At 52.9% G+C, this 18,384-nt stretch overlaps 6 protein-coding genes across 6 annotated transcripts; 3 read left to right on the top strand and 3 right to left on the bottom strand.

The window, feature by feature from the left end:
- Positions 1–388: 388 nt before the first annotated feature.
- Positions 389–3,659, bottom strand: J4E92_007641 (uncharacterized protein; the record flags this gene model as incomplete). The annotated part of the gene is made up of 2 exons (XM_051499004.1): positions 389–2,110; positions 3,000–3,659. The coding sequence occupies 2 exons, from the start codon at positions 3,657–3,659 to the stop codon at positions 389–391; spliced, it is 2,382 nt and encodes a 793-aa protein (XP_051350739.1).
- Positions 3,660–6,906: 3,247 nt separating this feature from the next.
- Positions 6,907–7,782, top strand: J4E92_007642 (uncharacterized protein; the record flags this gene model as incomplete). The annotated part of the gene is made up of 2 exons (XM_051499005.1): positions 6,907–7,327; positions 7,376–7,782. 2 exons carry the CDS (start codon positions 6,907–6,909, stop codon positions 7,780–7,782), a joined length of 828 nt encoding a protein of 275 aa, XP_051350740.1.
- Positions 7,783–8,896: 1,114 nt separating this feature from the next.
- Positions 8,897–10,060, bottom strand: J4E92_007643 (uncharacterized protein; the record flags this gene model as incomplete). The annotated part of the gene is made up of 2 exons (XM_051499006.1): positions 8,897–9,657; positions 9,823–10,060. 2 exons carry the CDS (start codon positions 10,058–10,060, stop codon positions 8,897–8,899), a joined length of 999 nt encoding a protein of 332 aa, XP_051350741.1.
- Positions 10,061–13,511: 3,451 nt separating this feature from the next.
- J4E92_007644 (uncharacterized protein) lies at positions 13,512–14,090 on the top strand (the record flags this gene model as incomplete). Its single annotated transcript, XM_051499007.1, has 2 exons — positions 13,512–13,514; positions 13,569–14,090. The coding sequence occupies 2 exons, from the start codon at positions 13,512–13,514 to the stop codon at positions 14,088–14,090; spliced, it is 525 nt and encodes a 174-aa protein (XP_051350742.1).
- Positions 14,091–14,589: 499 nt separating this feature from the next.
- Positions 14,590–15,636, top strand: J4E92_007645 (uncharacterized protein; the record flags this gene model as incomplete). The annotated part of the gene is made up of 1 exon (XM_051499008.1): positions 14,590–15,636. One exon carries the CDS (start codon positions 14,590–14,592, stop codon positions 15,634–15,636), a length of 1,047 nt encoding a protein of 348 aa, XP_051350743.1.
- Positions 15,637–15,705: 69 nt separating this feature from the next.
- Positions 15,706–17,380, bottom strand: J4E92_007646 (uncharacterized protein; the record flags this gene model as incomplete). The annotated part of the gene is made up of 3 exons (XM_051499009.1): positions 15,706–16,705; positions 16,762–16,975; positions 17,032–17,380. The coding sequence occupies 3 exons, from the start codon at positions 17,378–17,380 to the stop codon at positions 15,706–15,708; spliced, it is 1,563 nt and encodes a 520-aa protein (XP_051350744.1).
- Between the last annotated feature and the right edge of the window lie 1,004 nt (positions 17,381–18,384).

Genomic DNA, 18,384 nt, shown 5'->3' on the forward strand with positions numbered 1-18,384 from the left:
CATCTCAGGTCTGAAATGGAATTAGGAAGCCATCCATATCTCATCATATGAACCATGTACTCATGTCTTCCTCACAACGGCCACCACCACCTCTTCTTCTTCTCCCCATCTCCATTCTCCCTCGCTGCCTCTCCACTCCCCTTCTTCGTCCCCTCCTCCCCAACCTTATCAAAAAACACAACCATAATAGTAGTATCATCCACCGCATTCCTACTCAACGGCTCTGGCCCCGCCAAAAGGGTGGGTGGGGGAGGCGGAGGGGAGGCGGAGGGGTGGTGGTGGCTTCTAGTCATGACATAAACACATCGATTTTGTTGATATCTGAATTTCCTTCTTTTCTCTCCTCTCCTACATAGCCATCTCGCCTCATTCCACCTCACGTTGTCCTTCACAAAGGCCACCACCACTTCTTCTTCTTCTCCCCCTCCACTACTGTCTTGGCCCCTCCCTGACCCTTGCCACCCGCTTTTCCCTCATCCCCGACCTTATCAAAAAACACAACCACAATAGTAGTATCATCCACCGCATTCCGACTCAACGGCTCCGGCCCCGCCAAAACCCCCAGGAACAACCCCCTCCTATTCCCACCCATCGCATTCCTCGCCAAACAAACCGCCGCATTCTCATCTTCAATCGCAAAATACTGCGGCTCCGCTTTCCAATCCACGTCTTCGCCGGCCGCGGGATCGCACGTCACACCCGGATCCAAGCTAGAGAAGTTTTGAGGGAAAACAGGCGGGTTACGCAGGAGTTCCGGGTCTTGCTTCACGGAACCCTGGCCACGGGCGCGCGCGGAGAGATAGCGGGACACGCACTCGACGGCATGTTCTGAGGAAATCCGATCCCAAAGCCCATCCGAAGCGAGGATGAGGAAATCGCTTTTCCCTCCTTCTCCTTCTGCTTTCCCATCATCACCACACAGCATCCCATCCCGCGGCTCCCTCCTCACAACATCCGTTTCCGTAACTTCAGGCTCCGCCGTCATATACGGGGGACTCAGGTTCCCTGGCCTTGGCGCCGTGCCCCAGAATTTGTGCTGGCACGCTTTGATAGTCTCGTTATCCCATTTCCAGCGGTGGTCGCCGAAGCCGCGGGTTACGGCTATGCCTAGCATGCGGCCTGTTTTAGGGTCTATGACGGAGGGTTCGTCGGGGTGTTGCTTGCTTAGTCGTTCGACTTCTTTGGCGTTGAAGCCGGTTTGGTCTTCGGAGAGGGGGATGCAGGTGTAGGTGTTTGTGGAGGGGTCCCAGCGGCCGAGGACGGCGCGCGAGTCTCCTGTGCATGCGACGCGGAGTTTGGAGGTCTGGGGATCGAATGCAGCGAGTAGCGCGCAGGACCCCGAGAAAGCGGGTGTGAGCGCGGCGATGGCGGCGGCGTTGGCGGCGGGGAACCAGGCAGCGGCTGTTTTGGCGCGGGACATGATACTTTTGTCCGTGGCGAGGAAGGCGGTTTTTATACTGCTTTCGATTTGGTGGCTCGAGGCGTGCGGTGTTAGGGTGCTGAGCGCGGAGGATACCATGGGGATTAGTGTCCATTGGAGGTAGAATGCCGTGTGTCGTCCTGCATGCCCATCTAGTACGGTCCAGTAATTCCACAGGTTTTGCCCGGGACCAGGCGACGTTCCTAGCGCGAAGAAATCCTCACATGGCTCGTTGCTGCGGAACCGGCATCCGTGTGTGATGGGCATTTGCACGTCCGGCATGCCTTCGACACCTTTCTTTGAATCATCGGGCGTCATCATCCACCCGTAGCATAGCTTGTCGAATTGCTCCGAGAAGAACTTCGCTACGGCGGGGTCTTTCATCGGGGCGCTGGGGTCTGGGATGTGGAAGTCGAGGATGTGTTGCACTTCTTCTTTTGAGGAGTAGAAGTGGAGGGGTTGGGCGAGTTGGGAGGCATCGTCGCCGGTTTCGAAGGCGCCGTAGACGCTGTCTGTCCAGTCGGTTTCTACTATGTCGACGAAGTAGTATGCTAGGCCGCCTAGGGTGAGGAGTACAAGGACGGTTTTGGTTGGAAAGCGCGATTCTAGGAGTGTGGTTGTGGGGTTCTTGGCTGGTTGGTTCCATCGCGTGTGGGAGAGGGGGATATCTTTTCCATTGGTTCTTACACTCTTAGGATGGGTTTGTAGGAGTCTTGTCTGCGAGAAAGCACGTGATAACGGACTTGAATGAACGCGTGCTGTGTGTGGCCGTAAAGCACGGGTCGTCACCGCGAGTGGCCTCTGTAACCGCGTTTGAGGCTGTGCTTTACCGGCGCATTTGAGCCGTACGGCGCTTGCCAGCCTTCTTGGAATCATTTTACCTAGAATATTACCTGTATCGCAAGATAGGTGAGATGTGTTCTGCTTCTTTCGCGTTGTGGAGCTTAGACTTGATGGTCTGTGCACGCGCTAGTTTGATCACCCTTTCACGTGGAGTAATCGGGCAGGTGCTTGGCACGAAAACATTGAGTCCAGAAAGGATGCGCTGGCTTATAGTCGCAAGGCCTTTGTGGGATACAAGGTGTTTGATGGTCTCTGCGTGATCATTATAGATGGTTCTAGTGAGAACTCATCGCTCCATGGTCATCGGCAGTGGTGTTTACGAGTTTAGTGATGAAAAGATAGTTGCTAATAATAGGCTATGGTAAGGATTGGGTATCGTCGTTACTTGCTTGTGCAACTCATGAAAGCCATAAGGATCCAAAACGCCTCCCAAAACCAAAGGGAAACATCAAGTACGCCACGTATACGCCGACAAGAGTGATGTTGGTGGCCAGCAGCTCATTAATCTGACCGGACGAGTATAAGCAACAGTCTTGATGTGTAGTTCTGATACAGTTCCATCTTCCTTCGGACACCGATGCCTTGTATTAATTCCCGGATGCTTTCGTACGATGCACCGACGAGGAATCGCAGCGTCCAGCCTCCTCCCCATCTCCGTGTGTAGCAATAGACGTCGGACTTTGAGATGTTCGAAACATTTGGTATGAGGTGAAGGTCACATCTCTGTCCAGTGTACATCCTCTATACGGTCGACCTCTTCGTACTCTCGCTTCTTCTTCTCCTTTTTCTTTGCGTTCGTGTTCTTACGCCGTAGCATCAACTTCATCTTGTTTGCCAGTTTCCCGAAGGCGGCTGCCGTAGGAGTGCTGGCCGTCGGCTGGGGTGATGTAACATCACCCTGTGGGATATCTTCGCTCTTCGGAGGAAAATCTTGTTGTGATAGGCTTGCTAGCTTGATCGCGTGGGGGCGATTGACGTAGCTCGCCTGCTTAGTAGGGTGCGATGAAAGCGATGTCTGTGATGAAATCTCCTTGGCAGAGGAGACCGGTTCTTTGGACTGAGCTCTGACGGTGCTGGCTTTGGGCTTTGGTGGGGCCTTCACAGGCAGTGGTTGCAGCATGCGCCATACTGGCTCAGTAGGGCTGGAAGGTTCAGAAGACGAGGACATGGGACGGACTAGGACCACCGATGAGTCGTCCCACTGGTGGTCCATCCTTGGTGAGTAGGCTGGCGTCGACGGCTCCGAGTCGATGAAGGTGCCGAAAGACTTTGCTGACATAGGTGGGGGAGACATTGGTCCCAGGGATTGTGGTGTCATAGGAGTGTGTACAAGAGCTGGAGGAGGATAGCTCTTTGTGGACTTTGCGGAGAAACGATGTGGTCGTTCGGGTGACATTGTACGCGGCTGCTTTGGCAGCCCGTGAGTGGAGAGCGGTCTGTGGATGCTGGCACCCAATGAACCCGAGCCCAGGCTAGGCGACGGCACCGACAGTGTAGCCATGTCTATGGGTGTGACAGTGCCAAGTTAGGGACAAGCTTTTCAATGAAGGTAGTAATCTTAAATCGCGGAGGCGTTGTGTGATAGTGCGAACGAGACGCACGATACGAAAAGAAGCGCGGGAAAGGCGGCGGCGAAGGATGTAAAAGAAGGCGGCACCCGTAGACACGTAAGTACCGAAAGGAGAGTATTGCGGCGTAGCAACGAGACCGGTCAACTGGGTAAATCAGACGGCAGAGGAGACCAAAGCTGCGCCCCCAAACGAAACAGAACGATAACAGAGGGCTGAAAGCGGTACAACCTATGATCTGCAGGCTACACTTTTGTTATATGAATGCACCACACACGCGTCATCCGCGCCGCGACGGTGCGTACCACACCGTTTACAGCTGACAGATCTATCTGCGCATTCCTGCTACTGAGGTGGCAATGTGGGACTACGCCCGTTGGTCTTAACGCGTGTCAAGACTCGAGAGCCGCCTGTCCTGACCCCGCCGTCGCGACATGGCACGGAAAGCTCCTAAAGAATGAAGGACGTTGGATATGCGGCTAAGTAGGGAATGATTGGCGACCCAACTCGCGGGGGCGCTAAAGTTAGCGCTTCATTGGCTGACGGCGGACAACTTGCATCAACCACGCCGCAATTCATATAGAGCAGCGCCTGCAGGATAGGAAGTGCCAACAACGGGGACCCGGGGGGTGGACCAACATCGGGTGCTGTCCTGAACGGCTGGGATCTGCTGTCGTGGTTCGGTCTCGACGCAAGGCGGCTCACAGCCCCCATTCGCTCAACTTTGTTGCATGGTCTAGCGAATCAGCGCGACGAAGCACCTTTTCAGCCTGCGAGCCCCTTCACCTAAGCATGACCGCTGCCCGTTTCGAGGTGTGGGTAAGTTCCTCGGACCTGATGTCAGACCACAAGAAGAAGGCGTTCTTGTATATGGTTCGCTGCCCTGAAGCTCCTCCAGTTCTCGTTCCCGAGGCGCTCAGCCTAGAGCTAGGATCATGAGTTCGCTGATCAGAGTTGGCCCCCAATGCCTGAGTGGTCGAAGGTCACGCCAAACCTGTCCACCATGACGACCTAGAACTTAGGGCAGTGTCCGGCGCGTCTGGTGAAGGACGACTGCGCCGCAATATCGAGGATGTTGAAAAGTGGGTATAGCCCATCTTGCTCGCGGCAGAAACCGTTGTGCAGTGTTGTGTAACACCCATAAGCGCCGTGCGAGGTTGATCCATGCAGGCTACTGGTGGGAGTGTACGAATGCCATACCAGTTGTAGACACAGTCGTGCGTCAAAGAGCCTTTTTAGATTAACCCGATGCGCGTCCGTGAGGGGTCATGGTAAGCGATGAGATTGTTGCAGATTGCTCTTGAGCCGTTCGGGTAGTTGATAGGAAATGTTGCGTGTCGCAGTCATTGCAGCCGCGGGACAGAAGCTCGGGCCGTCCGCAGGGTCAGGATCGCCGAGACGAGGTCCAAGAAGAAACCGCATGCAGGTGAAGCTTGACTGTCAACGGCTATTGACCGAGATAAGTCAATCCTACGTGTTGTTGCATCGGCCCTTTGAGCGGGGAGCAGGAACTTGGAAGACGCCCGCGGGCGGGTCGCCAAGGAACTTTCTGCGTCGGGACCACCCTCAACAGCCGCCGTCAGACCCTCCCTCCCTTCCAGCTTGCACATATGTCTCCATTGAACTTCACCTGACCATGCAAGACTACCTGTTTGTCTGCGCATGACTTGCCCTCTGGATGCAGCCAACACTCGGTGTGGGACGTCTACAATGTTGGATTTGCACCTGATCACCCTACATACTGCCGTGAATTGGACCGTCTATCGCTGTTGATTCTCTCTCACTAGTGAGAATCACATGGAGACTCGGAGCTTGCATCAGATGAGATGCGATTGCTCTTCGTTTCCTGGATTAGGCGAGCCTGTGTGGACGTAGGTAAGATGAGCAAGAGGAAGTCTAGGACGTCTCAGGAGCGAGGTTCCGATTCGCATACTGTCTCCTTCCATCTTTGTGTCAACTATACTTCTTTCACAAGATGAGTGGCTTTTCCGTCGAATTTACCCTGGTCTTGTTGTCTCATGGGTGTCACCCCTCATGCCAGCACCAATTCGCTGACACTCATCATTCCCTGAAGCCGATGTGAGGATTAATCTCATGCTCTGTGATCAACCATACAGCTGGGCGACAACACAGTCGGTCATCTTCCACACGACAGTTGTGTCACGTCCTTAGATTCCAACGCCAGTCATCCTGAAGTCCATAGTGTTCAGCCTTGTCTGAGCGCATTGCGAATTCGGATCATTGACAGCGAGTCCTCCGACATCGCAGGTCCTTACACGTCCGCTGAACATGCTTTACAACTGGACTCAGACTTCATGCAGCAAATTGCCAGACTTTACGCTTCTCGTCATGTGCGAAGGTGACAACATCCCGCTCGAAGCAGTAAGTCCCTCCAGGAGATTGCACAGTTTGTCGAAAGATGCTCAGCTGACATTGAGGGTACAGACCGGCAAGAAGCCTCTCGAACTGCGTTCTAAATGACGAGAATGCTACCGTACGCTCCGGTCGGACGGTCTCAACCAGACTTTACAAGATATACGAGAGCGCAGCTGGTCTCGTCGAAAGAAATAAAGGCGAGACCATGGAAGAAAACTCAACCGACATCCTCAGAAACCTACACTCCACCGGCGTTTCAAAATACTGAGATGGCGCTACAAGTATAGGGAAATACAAGACCAATACTTTCACATTTCACATTATTATGGAATGCTCTTTTCCGCATCGACTCACGTTCATCTCAAGTGGATTCGATACTGCTTGAACCTTGGAAGAGGTCGTACTTGTGGTAGACCCGAATATCTTCTCCCCCTCTTTCAATCTTCCTCCACTGTCCGCTAATGGCCGCGCAATCGCTCAATTGGGACGTCACCCAGCCATATCGACTCCTCTTCACGCTCACATTCACCTTCACTTTTGACGTCAGTGCGCAAGCTACCTTTTGGTCACTATCGCAGTTTGACAAACGCCGTCACGTCGTCTACGTACCAACACGTCTATATCCGCGTCTCTTTCTCAGCACCATCTCCATTCCCTTCCCCTTGAACGCACACGTATCCGCCGCGCCGAACTCAAAATATGGATTTCCCGCACGCGCAGATGCAAGCGACGCTGGCAGCGACCAACTTCTCGCCAAAATCAGTACCGTCGCTATACCCTCAGCTTGCCAAGTCACAGAAGAATTTGCATCGCAAAGACAGCTTCGTTCCGAAACCTCCCAAAGTGCAGGAGAACACTGGCGATAATGACGACGACCAAGCACAGCGCCAGGCTTTTCGCAAGAGTAGCATCAAGAACTTTGGCAGTCTTTTCGCGCGCAACCGCAGCAGTATTGCTAGTACTAGCCCATTGACGCAGGTTATGAGCTCCGAGTCCGAGGGCAGAGACACAAGCGTTGAGACCGAGCGCGCAAGTCAGCAGACCACACTCGTCAGCTCGGACATTCCTTCTCCTAGTACTCTCATGACTGTTGCCGAGAGAGAGAAAATCCGCGAGCGTCGTACGTACCCTCGAGCTCTACTCCAACCCCAAACTAACAAGTCCATAGACCGAAAGTTTGTCAAGCTCCAAGGCCTCGGACACGACCACCCCACCGTCTTCACCGCCGACCCAGGTGACTACTCTCAATATGACTACGACGATAGCGTCGATAATCGGCGCTTCAGAGACGAATGTGGAGAATGCGAAGGCACACACGTCGCCCACGACCTTGCAAGTCCAACACCAAGCAGCCGCCACCGTCGCAACGAGTCCCTGCACGTCAACCTCAGTGCAGAAGAAGTGAAGAAGTACGCCGACGAAGTCCGCAACATGACCATCGCCGATGTCCACCTCTCTCTCTTCGGCTACTGGATCAAGGAGAGCGACGAGCACTTCCAGGAGGCCAAGAAATATCTAAGGGAGTTAGGGCTTGATCGCGTGAGTCTCCATTCGACACCCGTTGTATATATATGATTGGCTAATATGAATATTTGATAGGGCTACAACCTCTCCCGCCTCAACAACTTCTGTCTCGAAGAACTCTGCCGCGACGTCCACGACATCCGCCCCTCGTACGCTAAGCCCACTTCACAAATCCTCCTCCATAGATGCGCACGCATTGGGAACTTGCGTTGTCCGGGCACGACCTGGTGTCACGCAATGTTCTAGATGCCTCTGCCATGTCCTTCCTTCGCTCGTCTCCCACCTCACCACCATCTACCTTCTCGCCCATGTCTACTACTACTAGCAGCGTTTCATAACCATCCAGAAGACCACCCATATTCTAGATACACATGTCATAGCTGCATTCACACATTACACAAACTAACATCTGCTTCTTACGTCTAGTGAATCCCGTACTACGATCCTCAAGCGACAAGCTGCCGCCGACTCTCCCACACATGGGGGCACTACGACGCCTACACGTTCTTTCTCGTCGCCAGTTAGTCCGCGGATCGACAAGTTGCCGCCTTCACTTCACCTTCAGCGAGAAAAAGTCATAGAAAGCCAGGCGTTGAGGTCGACATCCCTTGGTTCACCTGGTGGACGAGGCGATTACCCACCTAACAGTATGCTACATCCCCGTCAACCCCTCATAAACTTCATGTTTGACTAACAACGTCAGCGCCCGACCGCCCTATGCCACTCGCGTTCCGCTCCCCCAGTTCACCCGTAGGTTTCTTGCCGTCGCCCTCGCACTCCTCTGTCTTCTCCTCGCCTGGCCCCCCGCCGGCCCATGGGGCTCCAGATGAGTTGTCCCTGCGACCGTCTTCGGTGACGTCGTATGATTCGTTCTACGATGAGACGACAGACTGGAACATCAGCGTTGCGGGCATCTATCAGCAGGTGGTTGAATTGGAGGATGTCGGTCAGATCGATAGGATTATTTCTGATCTGCAGAACATGAAGGCTTTATACTCTGAGGAGACCTGAAAGCGTGTATGGGCTCAAAGTATGAGGGAATGGGGGGTATTTCGGTGGATTGTAAGCATAGGTTTGGATTGTGGAAACGATCTGAATACCTCCTATCTACTACATCACTCATGAATTCATGGAATGAGTATACAGCTCATACCACCCTCCCCAATCAAGCCCACCACCCAATCAGCGCCATAACCGCCGCCCCAAGAAACACATACCCAACCATCAACCCCAACCTCGCCAAATCCCTCGTCCTCTCCCTATCAAACAAAAAGTCCTTAGCCAACAACTCCACCAACCCACTATACACCAAAAACCCCGCACTAACCGCATTCAACACGCCCTGCACCATCAAACTAACCTTACTCTCCGGTAGATACGTCGTCCGAACGCCCAGCCCCACCGCAATAGCCAGCGGCGTCGTGAGCCCATATAAGGCACAAAGCGCCCACGGCATCCAGGCCTTGTCGCTAGGAAAGGAGATACTGGATAAGCGGGCCCCGATTCCTAATCCTTCGAAGGATTGATGGAAGACTAGGACTGGGTAGAGGGTTTTGAATTCGTCACCGACGACGCCGAGGTTCAGGCCGATGATGACGGAGTGGAATATGATTCCGAATTCGAGGACGAGGAAGGCGCCGATTTGCTGGGCGAAGGAGAGGCGGGCTGCTGTTGAGGTGGTGCAGAGGGAGGACGAGGAGTGGTAGCTGCGTAGGCTTGCTGTGTGTTTGCGGTGGTGGTCTTGATGGTCCCCGTTTTGGTGGTCTTGAGTTGGGTTATTATCGTTGGATTCTGGGTCCACCATGGCTGCTCCTGGTGCGACTCCGCTGGTGTTGTTGCTGTAGTCAGAGCGAAGAAACGCGTTGTTGGAAACCTCGCTCTCTTCTTTCTTCACGCCAAAATGCCTTTCGACATATACTTCTGCACCTAGATCTACACAGAATACCGCCATGATAGATGTCAGCACTATGGCTGCACACCATGGATACTCCGCCCAAGCTCCGCTTTCTCCCACACAACTCCCCGGGCCTATTGCTTCGTACGCCGGATCCAGCAGGTGGATAAACGCTGTTGCGACTATGACCCCCGAACCGAAGAAGCGCGCGAAGGTGTAGAGACCGAGTGGGATCTTCCAAGACGGTTTCTGGCGCGCGACGACGGGGAAGTAGGTTACGAGGGTTGAGACGAAGCCGATGACGAAGATGGACGAGATACGCGCGCCGAGCATACCGTTGTATTCGTTTTCGCCGACGGTGAAGTAACAGATTACCTCGGCTTTGTCGGCTGTCGTGAGGTCGACGTGCGAGGGGTCGAATGCTTGTGTCGCCATGATGGGCGGAGAGAGAGAGGAGGTTGGTTGGAAGCGATGAGAGGTATTGAGACTTGCACAACGTTGTCTCTAGCTACTGTGTGTCGGAACTGCGATTGATGTCCTCAAGTTCGTAGTGTAGTTGCGACCTTGACGTCGGGAATTTTATCGTCTGCATGCCAAGTACCTTGTTGGACGATTGACAGCAGGCATTTCAAGCCACTGGGAAAGTGCAGTGTGTATTGTACTGCCCATGTAGGTACCGGCCTACTCGGTTCCCTCGGCATCTATCCCGTTCCGGAAGTTGTAAACGTCGAAGCTTTTTTGACATTGCTTCGCTGTTTCTGGTATATCATCGTGTGGGAAAGTGGTAAATGTTTTGCGCTTCTAGCTACCCTGCATGTATATACTCGGTAATTTCGTAGGCTGATATGCTGATTAAAATCTATTCGTCATCGCTGCTGATCTGGAGAAGACGTCTGACTGCGTTGTTGTATGCGCTCGGTAATGGGTGATGAGCGTGGTCGGTGCGTCGGGAGACATGCAGGTGTTCGCTTTTTTACCCCTACCTACCGCGTCGTTGCGTATGCCTTTTACTACCAACATATATAACGGAATCCTGTAGAGCTTGGAACATTTCCTTATATTCATGAGAACGAGTTGTACGCGAGACTGTTAAAGCAACTGCTTTCTTGAGGGTACATCGGCTAATGCATTCATTCATCGTAGCTACTTGTCGCAACCGCCCAGCAGAATACATTATAACTATTTTGGACGAACAGAGATACATGTGCTCTATCGGATCAATAAGCCCCTTGACTTCAAGTCCATTCCCTTTTCTCTCTCTTGACAAACAGTAAGTTTCGTCACTACTGGCGCCTGTTGTGTGGTAGGACTTCGAGTGAACATACTTAGATCAGGTCTTTGCTCCTCGCTTGGTGGAGGTGGCCGAGGAGGTCTCCTAGCAGACCGCGCGGGTATCGGTGTATCTGGCAGTAGTATATCTTCGTTCAGCGAGTGCCTGGATCCTGCCGGGGAATTGGGTGTTGACATGCTCGCTTGTATAGCAAGCAGGGGTTCTCGTATGATCGCTTGTGGGAACGACTTGTATGATTCGTAGGGCGTGCCACCAATGGTGATGCTACCAGACCAGTTTTTCGAGTGTCTTGATTTGGGTTTGGGGGCCGGCGATTGGGATGCTTGGAAGTGAGAGTACGGCTTGAGGCAGAGACTGCAAACGATGAGGACGGCTAGTGTCGTCTGGCCTTGTGTGACCACGGCGTACGGTAAAGAGTCGAAAGCTGGGTCTCCATTGCGATCGTATGCTTGTCGAAGATAAACCAGACGGATGATAGATGCTGCAACTAAGCTACACGGGACGTCAGCAAGGTCTCAGCTAAGTGTCAGGTCCTTTGCTTACATGAAGCGCATGGACAACAGTAGTGTCGCCAAGGCCTTTTGGCGGTAGGATTCCCGCAGTGTCCATATGTGATGTACCGAAAGAGTGATCACGGCTGTTTCTAGAACAGCATCCGTGATGGTGGCGATCATCCAGAAAGGTATCTATACCATACTTAGAACGAGTTCAGTCACGGTATGAAAACCGGACTTACCAAGGGGATACACTTCCCCGTCCACACCAGCCACGGCGTCGGTAGCTCACACTGAAAGACCATGCCTGCCAAGACTGCAATGGTCCATATCAGGACCAGCGTACTAACAAGTAGGACGCTTGCCCTGCGTAGTGTGCTATCTGCTAGATGATAGAGGAACAGTAGGACCGAGCTTTTAGCGATGCTTATTGTCAAAACGAAGAGTATCGTCGTAACATAAAGCTTGAGTTGGATCTGCTCCAAGTCATCATCGCTGAGGAGACAGTCCCTTTTCCCCAGGCCCGATTCAACAGCCGTAGATATTATCACGGTGCTTCCAAGGGCAAAGACCGATGCGGTAACGATAATGACATCATCAGTCGACGAGAGATGGCGAAGGTGTTCAGATCTGTATCGAGCGACGACTCGTGCTACAGTACATATAGCCTATGACAATGATCAGCGTTGAGAAGGATACCCAGATGGAATTCATACCAATAGGCAAGCAAGAAACCAGGCTACCATTACCAGAATAGTACCATGATTCTGAGCTGAAATGAGCGCATTCTCATGCTGGGCTTGTTCGCACATCGTGTCTTGCGCCGTTCGGAGATTGCATTGAAATGAGCCTTGATGAATCTTTATCGAAATAGCATGTTGGCGGCTACAAGGAGATGAATAGGGCCAGATGTTCTCGAACTTCGGACAAGCTGCATACGCTGTTCGTAATGCTCCCTTAAAGTCCGAGTCACCAGGACTACGCGTCTTGCATTTCATGCGAATGATTGCCTTTTGTCGCGGCAGAGACGATGAGGGGTTCGTATAGTTTCGTCTAGAGAACCACAAATAGAAGCGGAAGGGATGTGAGTCGTGATCCGCAGCGAATCGTAGAACAACATGACGGCAGTGGGCGGGATTCGATGCTGATCGGTCGCACGCGTGCCTGCATCTAGGCTAGACGGCCGTCGTGGAGCTGAGCCCAGGTCCGTAGTGTTGGGATGAAGGATGGCGCCACAGTAATACGGGGATGTTGTACATGCCGGAGCGCTGCCAACCCGCAGATGGTGGCAGCTGAGGTTAAATGATAGCGTTTCAGGACAGGTTTGGGGTTGTAAAAAAGCAATACTCTCTCGTATACCTTGACTTGCCTGTGGCAATCGCTTCTATGACATGTTCTACTGGAGTGAACCCTGCAAGAAACAAAACGAGGGAAAATCATGCCATCGTAGTGCATCATAGGTGATCACAACGAGGATCGTTATGCGACAGACAGCCAATAGTTGGTGGTCGGGAACGGGCCGCACCTAGCCAAGTCCGATATGCTGCAGTCTTATCGGAGTGTTCCATAAAGCAGTCCTGCCCCAGGTCGAAGCATGACTAGATGACTCGGCTGCGAGAAGAGCTGCTGTTTGCTGTTTGGTGCGGAGTCCGACTCGCCGTTGGTGGCGTCGAGTGAGGCAGCTCTTCGGACTTCATCCTGGCGGAGTTGAACGCGTTGCCTCAAGCACCACGAGCGTGTACATGATGACAGGAAGTCTGTGAAGAGTGAAACACATGACTTAGCCCGGTAGATGCGACAAGGATGAGCAAAGGGGCACGATGAGGAGGCGTGGTAGCTCACTGAGGCGATGTGCCCGTTGAACCACGTCGGAGAAGGTCATACAGTTGCAGCTGCGTATGAAGTCGTGGATCTCGTGTAGCCGCGAAGTTACATCCGGATGGAGGGTCGTGAGACGGAAGCCGAGTTGTACGTCCGGTGTCTGTGCACGGGCCGGGTGGTTGACGTCGGCACTTGTCGTTATCGATAAGAACTTTTGCGCAGGAGCAATCAAGCCCTATGCGACAGGAACTATCCGACTTTCTCTGAACACAACACAGCCATGGTAAGTTTCTAGCAACTTCTGTACAATAAAATAAACCCTTACTTAAGCGAATAGGCGCCCATCAAGAAGCGCACAACAGCGCGCGCAAAGTCCGCTCGCGCCGCCCGTCCCACCACTACCACCGCAACTCTCCCAAAGCCCGACGGCATCCCCTCGTACCCATCCTCCAAGCGCGACAAGCTCAAGATCAAACACTCCTCATTTGTATCCAAAATCGAAAAGTCCTCTGCCAAGACCCAAAAACGGCGACGCCCCAACAACAAGCTCATCGCAAACCTCGAGTCGCTCGCCGACGCACTGCCAGAGTCTGGAGAAGATGGGCTCGAAACAAGTCAAGCGCGGATAGTGCAACCTCAGAAGATGCCCGACAGCATGAAGAAAACAAAGGGTGCGAAGAAGCGGAAGGAGAAGCTGGAGAAGTTGGAGAAGGAGAGGTTTAATGCGAATCTGGCGCAGCTTGTGGGCGGGAGTGGGAAAGGGGCACAGGGCGCTGATGCAGTACAAGATCGCTGGGCGGCGCTCAAGAGTCATGTGCAGAGTAATATGCAGACAAAGCCTGAGTTCGCGCAGCAGTGAAGGTGAGGCTTCTGAGACACGAGAATAGATACCTCACCAATGGCTGAGTGGAGCGAATTGGCAGGCGAAAAACACTGAAGAGATACCCGTGGAGCCAGGGACGTGTTGGCAGGAAGTAGGCCAGGCATTCTAGCCAGGCACGAATTTCCCATCCGTGTCTGCATCGTCCAGATTAGGCGCCCTACCCTCCCGCATTTCAAAGCCTCACAGCACCGACGGTCCGAACTGATGTCAGCATGATGATAATTACCCCGATCGATCGATGTAAAATGGGCAATACCGTGGCAAAAAACAAGGCGCCCAGCATCGCGCTGTGTAATGCGTGGCGGAAACTTTCCGTAGGATCATGATTGCTTAATCATCGACTATTGTATACTGCAGCCACCTCCCTTGAGCTCTACACCAACATGTAGTAGTAAACAGCCACGCAAATGTATAATATACCACCAAAACTATCCTCTGACATAACTCATACCTTATCTTCTTACAGTGATCAACAATGAACGAAGCCGCAATCCTCACGCGCCCAAACTCCCCTCTCACCTTACAGATCCTTCCCATCCCCAAACCCTCCGCCTACGAAGTCTTAATAAAAGTCTCCCTCATCGGCATCAACGCCATTGAAGCCAAGATAGCCAAACGTAGCACCCCGCCACCGCCTTCCTACCCCTTCATCACGGGCTCTTCATACACCGGCACCATCGAGGCCGTAGGTACACACGTCACGGAATACCAAGTTGGCGACCGTGTTCTCGTTAGCAAGAGATTCAGTACACAGGAAAACGCATATGGCGCATATCAACGCTATGTCCTCGTTGCTGCGGGGGAGAAAATGGTAGTCAGACTACCGCAACGCATAAACAAAGATGAAGAAGCAGCATTGGTAGCGTTGATAATGAACGCGAGTTGTGTCCCCGGTCTCTTCTCCGGGCGGCTGGGATTGCGCAAACCAGGTGATGAGGTCCAAGAAGGCGAAGAAAGAGAACAGATCTTGATATACGGCGGAAGTTCCAGTTTCGGCCGTTTAGCAGTGCAGTACCTCAGATGCGCGGGGTACGATGTTACCACTACATCGTCGCCCCGGCACATGGGTACTGTACATAAGCTCATTGGGAGCCAGGGTGACATCATCGACCACACACTACCTCCCGATCAAGTAGTCGCAGAACTCAGAGCGCGTGGACCATACGATGTCGTCGTGGATATGGTATCCACTCCTCAAACCATCCCCATCTTAAGTCGCGTTCTGGAGGCACAAGGCGTAGGCAAACTCTTCACTACGCAACCTGCTTTCGGCCCTGAGAGCTTGCCAGAGGGTGTAGAGAGGGTGTTTGAACCGTGGTCAGACTCGTTGTACGAGGAGGGGAATGAAGGACTGATGGAGTGGGTTGTGGGGACGTATTTACCGTTTGGCATGGAGAAGGGGTGGATGAGTGCGCAGGAGATTGAGATGGTGAAGGGCTTAGAGAGCGTTGATGGGGTTTTGGGGAGGATGGTAGAGGGATACGGGGGTGGTAAGAGGTTTGTTATCGAGATTGGTAGGTAAGATGTTTGACTAGGAATTCTGATTCCGACTCAGTGCTCTTATCTACATGGAGGACTTAGAAGTACAAGCTCAGTAATCCGGAAACTCAGTATCAACCGTACTTCTCCACGCCTGCAGACCCCCTTTGATATCACCAATATACCGCTTCCCTCCCGCATCGAGTCCAAGCTCTTTCATCTTCTTGACCGTGACTTGCGAGTCGTTACCCAATCTACACACAACGAAGATGGGTTTCTCGGATTGCCGCAGCATCTTCGTCCAGTCCTCTTCTTCGACGGCAGAGGCAGGTCCCCGGGTAGCTGAGACCGTAGAGAACGGCACGTTGATGCTACCGTCGATGTTACACAACTCAAACTGTACCTTCTCACGGACGTCAACTAGCAAGTGACTTTCTTTCTTCGATACTGTGCCCGTGAAAGGATTGATACCGGATCGTAATTGAGCGTAGTTCTTCGCTGATATACGTTCTTCAGGGGCCAGTGGATTGTTATCTGGAAGTAGACTGCCGCAGAACTGGACATAATCTAGACTCCCCGACTCCAGCGCTTCTGCACTGATCGTTGCGTGCGTCGAACAAGCAGCACACTTTGCTTTCCGACTCCTGAGCCGTATAGACCGGAACATGGGATTTGAGTAAGCCGAGAAGAGGAGAAGGCTGGGCGGATCTGCGGGTGTGGTGGTGGGTTCATGGGTGAGTACTTTGATCGCTTCGAGTGCTTGCAAGACGCCCATTACGCCAACGACCGGTCCTAGGATGCCGCCGTCGCCACATGAGACGACGGATTCGGGGGGTGGTGGTTTGGGAAAGACGCAGCGGTAACAGGGGCCTCCGTTGGGATCGCCGGCTGGTAAGGGTGGGTTGTTCAGAACCATCATTTGGCCGTCTATACGGAGGGCTGATGCGGAGACGAGCGTCTTGCCTAGGAGGACACATGTATCGGATATTAGGTAGCGCGACGCGGGAGTGTCTGTGCAGTCTAGAACCAAGTCGTACTGTTTGAATGTCGAAATCGCGGTCTCTGGGCTGAGTCGGGATGTGTGAGGGACAAGTGTAACATTAGGGTTGAGCCTAGTCTAGTAGGTTAGCTGGGGTTTCCCGTAGTACAAATTGATAGGAAGACGCACGACTTCAAAGACACCATCGCGCTCTCGACTTTGGTCATTCCAGCTCTGGCTGTAGAATGTAAGATTTGTCGGTGTAGATTCGATTCTTCTACCACGTCGCCATCCACTAGTCCAACGGTACCAACTCCTGCTCCGACCAGGTATGCAGCAGCTGGACAACCAAGACCACCCACACCTACGATGAGTACACGGGCATCTTTCAAGCGGAGCTGACCTAAGTAACCCGGGCTCAGCACTATTCCAAATGCTCTTATTCAAGACCGAACTCACCTTTCAGACCAATCTCAGGCATAATCAGCTGCCTTCCATATCTCTTGTACTCGTTCTTCTCCAACGGCCATTTTGGCGCATCTTCAGCTACAGTGCTCGCGGCTTCCGGCGCCGTTTGCTCTTGCTGAAGGATAGAAAATATTTCGTCGCGAAACTGATCCGGGACACCAAAATTCATGTCATGATCCATGGGGTTTACAGGATCAGTTGCTAGTCGCCTTTTTTGCGGCACAATCTTGCCCTGCTCGCGTTGATTGTGCTCCGCTTCCGCCAGCTGTTGGCGCAGATCTTTGAGTGTGGCTTCGCATGTTGCAATTTGCTTGCGCAATGCGCTGATAACCGAAGTCATGTTGGTGTTGCCAGGCGAGTTGCCTACATCGTGACTCTGGCACGTCTGGGATGCTTGTGGCAGCCCGATGTGGGGCCGGGTCGTCGCTACCACATGCAGTCCCGCAACGCTAGTCTCGATTGCATTAGTAAAGGCACGTGCGCTGTGCCCTTCACGCAGACACGACGCGCAGTCTCGTGGTAATAGTGAGTAAGACGGGACTTACGAAAGTCACGTTTAGTGAACAAGATTATGAATATCGAGTTCCACCGATCGACGAACGCCCTATGTCCTGGAACAGAACTTTATGAGCCTACGTGACGATGATACGCGTAATGGAGTATGTAGTCGGCACGCTATAGGCCACTACAAGATCGCACTGCGCGAACGGTGCGCAACTTCATCATTCAAGCCTCCACGACTTTAGGCAGCATCTTCTCGTGACGTTGGCTTCGCCTTTAGCATGCTTGGGCGTACAGCCTCTAGCGACCATTTGAATACAGAGAGCTCTTAAGGCAGCGGTTGACGCCCATTTCATATCGTTGGCCCGGGCTATCAGACCGCAGACCGAATGGCGAGACAGAGTCGTGAAGGCTTGCATACAAGGCGGTTGAAGTGGCTCATGGATGTAGATGGACTCGATCTGGCGGGCCCTGGCCTGACCACCCTTTCGAAGCTCAAGTGATGACACGCAGCGGAAGATCGCAGGTTGACCTTTTCATTGGGCTTTATATCGTTGATGCATGAAGCCTTGCGCGAATGCGATTCTGCTTCCAGTCTTTTGGGCAGCTGCAAGGTCGCCGTCCTTTCGTGACCGATCGGTGGTCGACGCAGTCGGAAGGCGATTGACGAATCTGACATGCTGATGGTCGACCGGTGGATAGATTGTACATGGAAGGATGACGCGCCGGATTTGGAAGTAGGATGCAAGTCAGAAAAGTTCCGTAGGAACGATTGGTTATATGAGACGGCTTTCGAGGCGGAAAGCAGGGCGTTTTCCATGGCTGCCATTACCCTGCGCTGGT

This window comes from Alternaria infectoria (genome assembly GCF_024043175.1).
Source record: "Alternaria infectoria strain BMP 0036 chromosome Unknown scaffold_13, whole genome shotgun sequence".
Taxonomy (NCBI): Eukaryota; Fungi; Ascomycota; class Dothideomycetes; order Pleosporales; family Pleosporaceae; genus Alternaria; species Alternaria infectoria.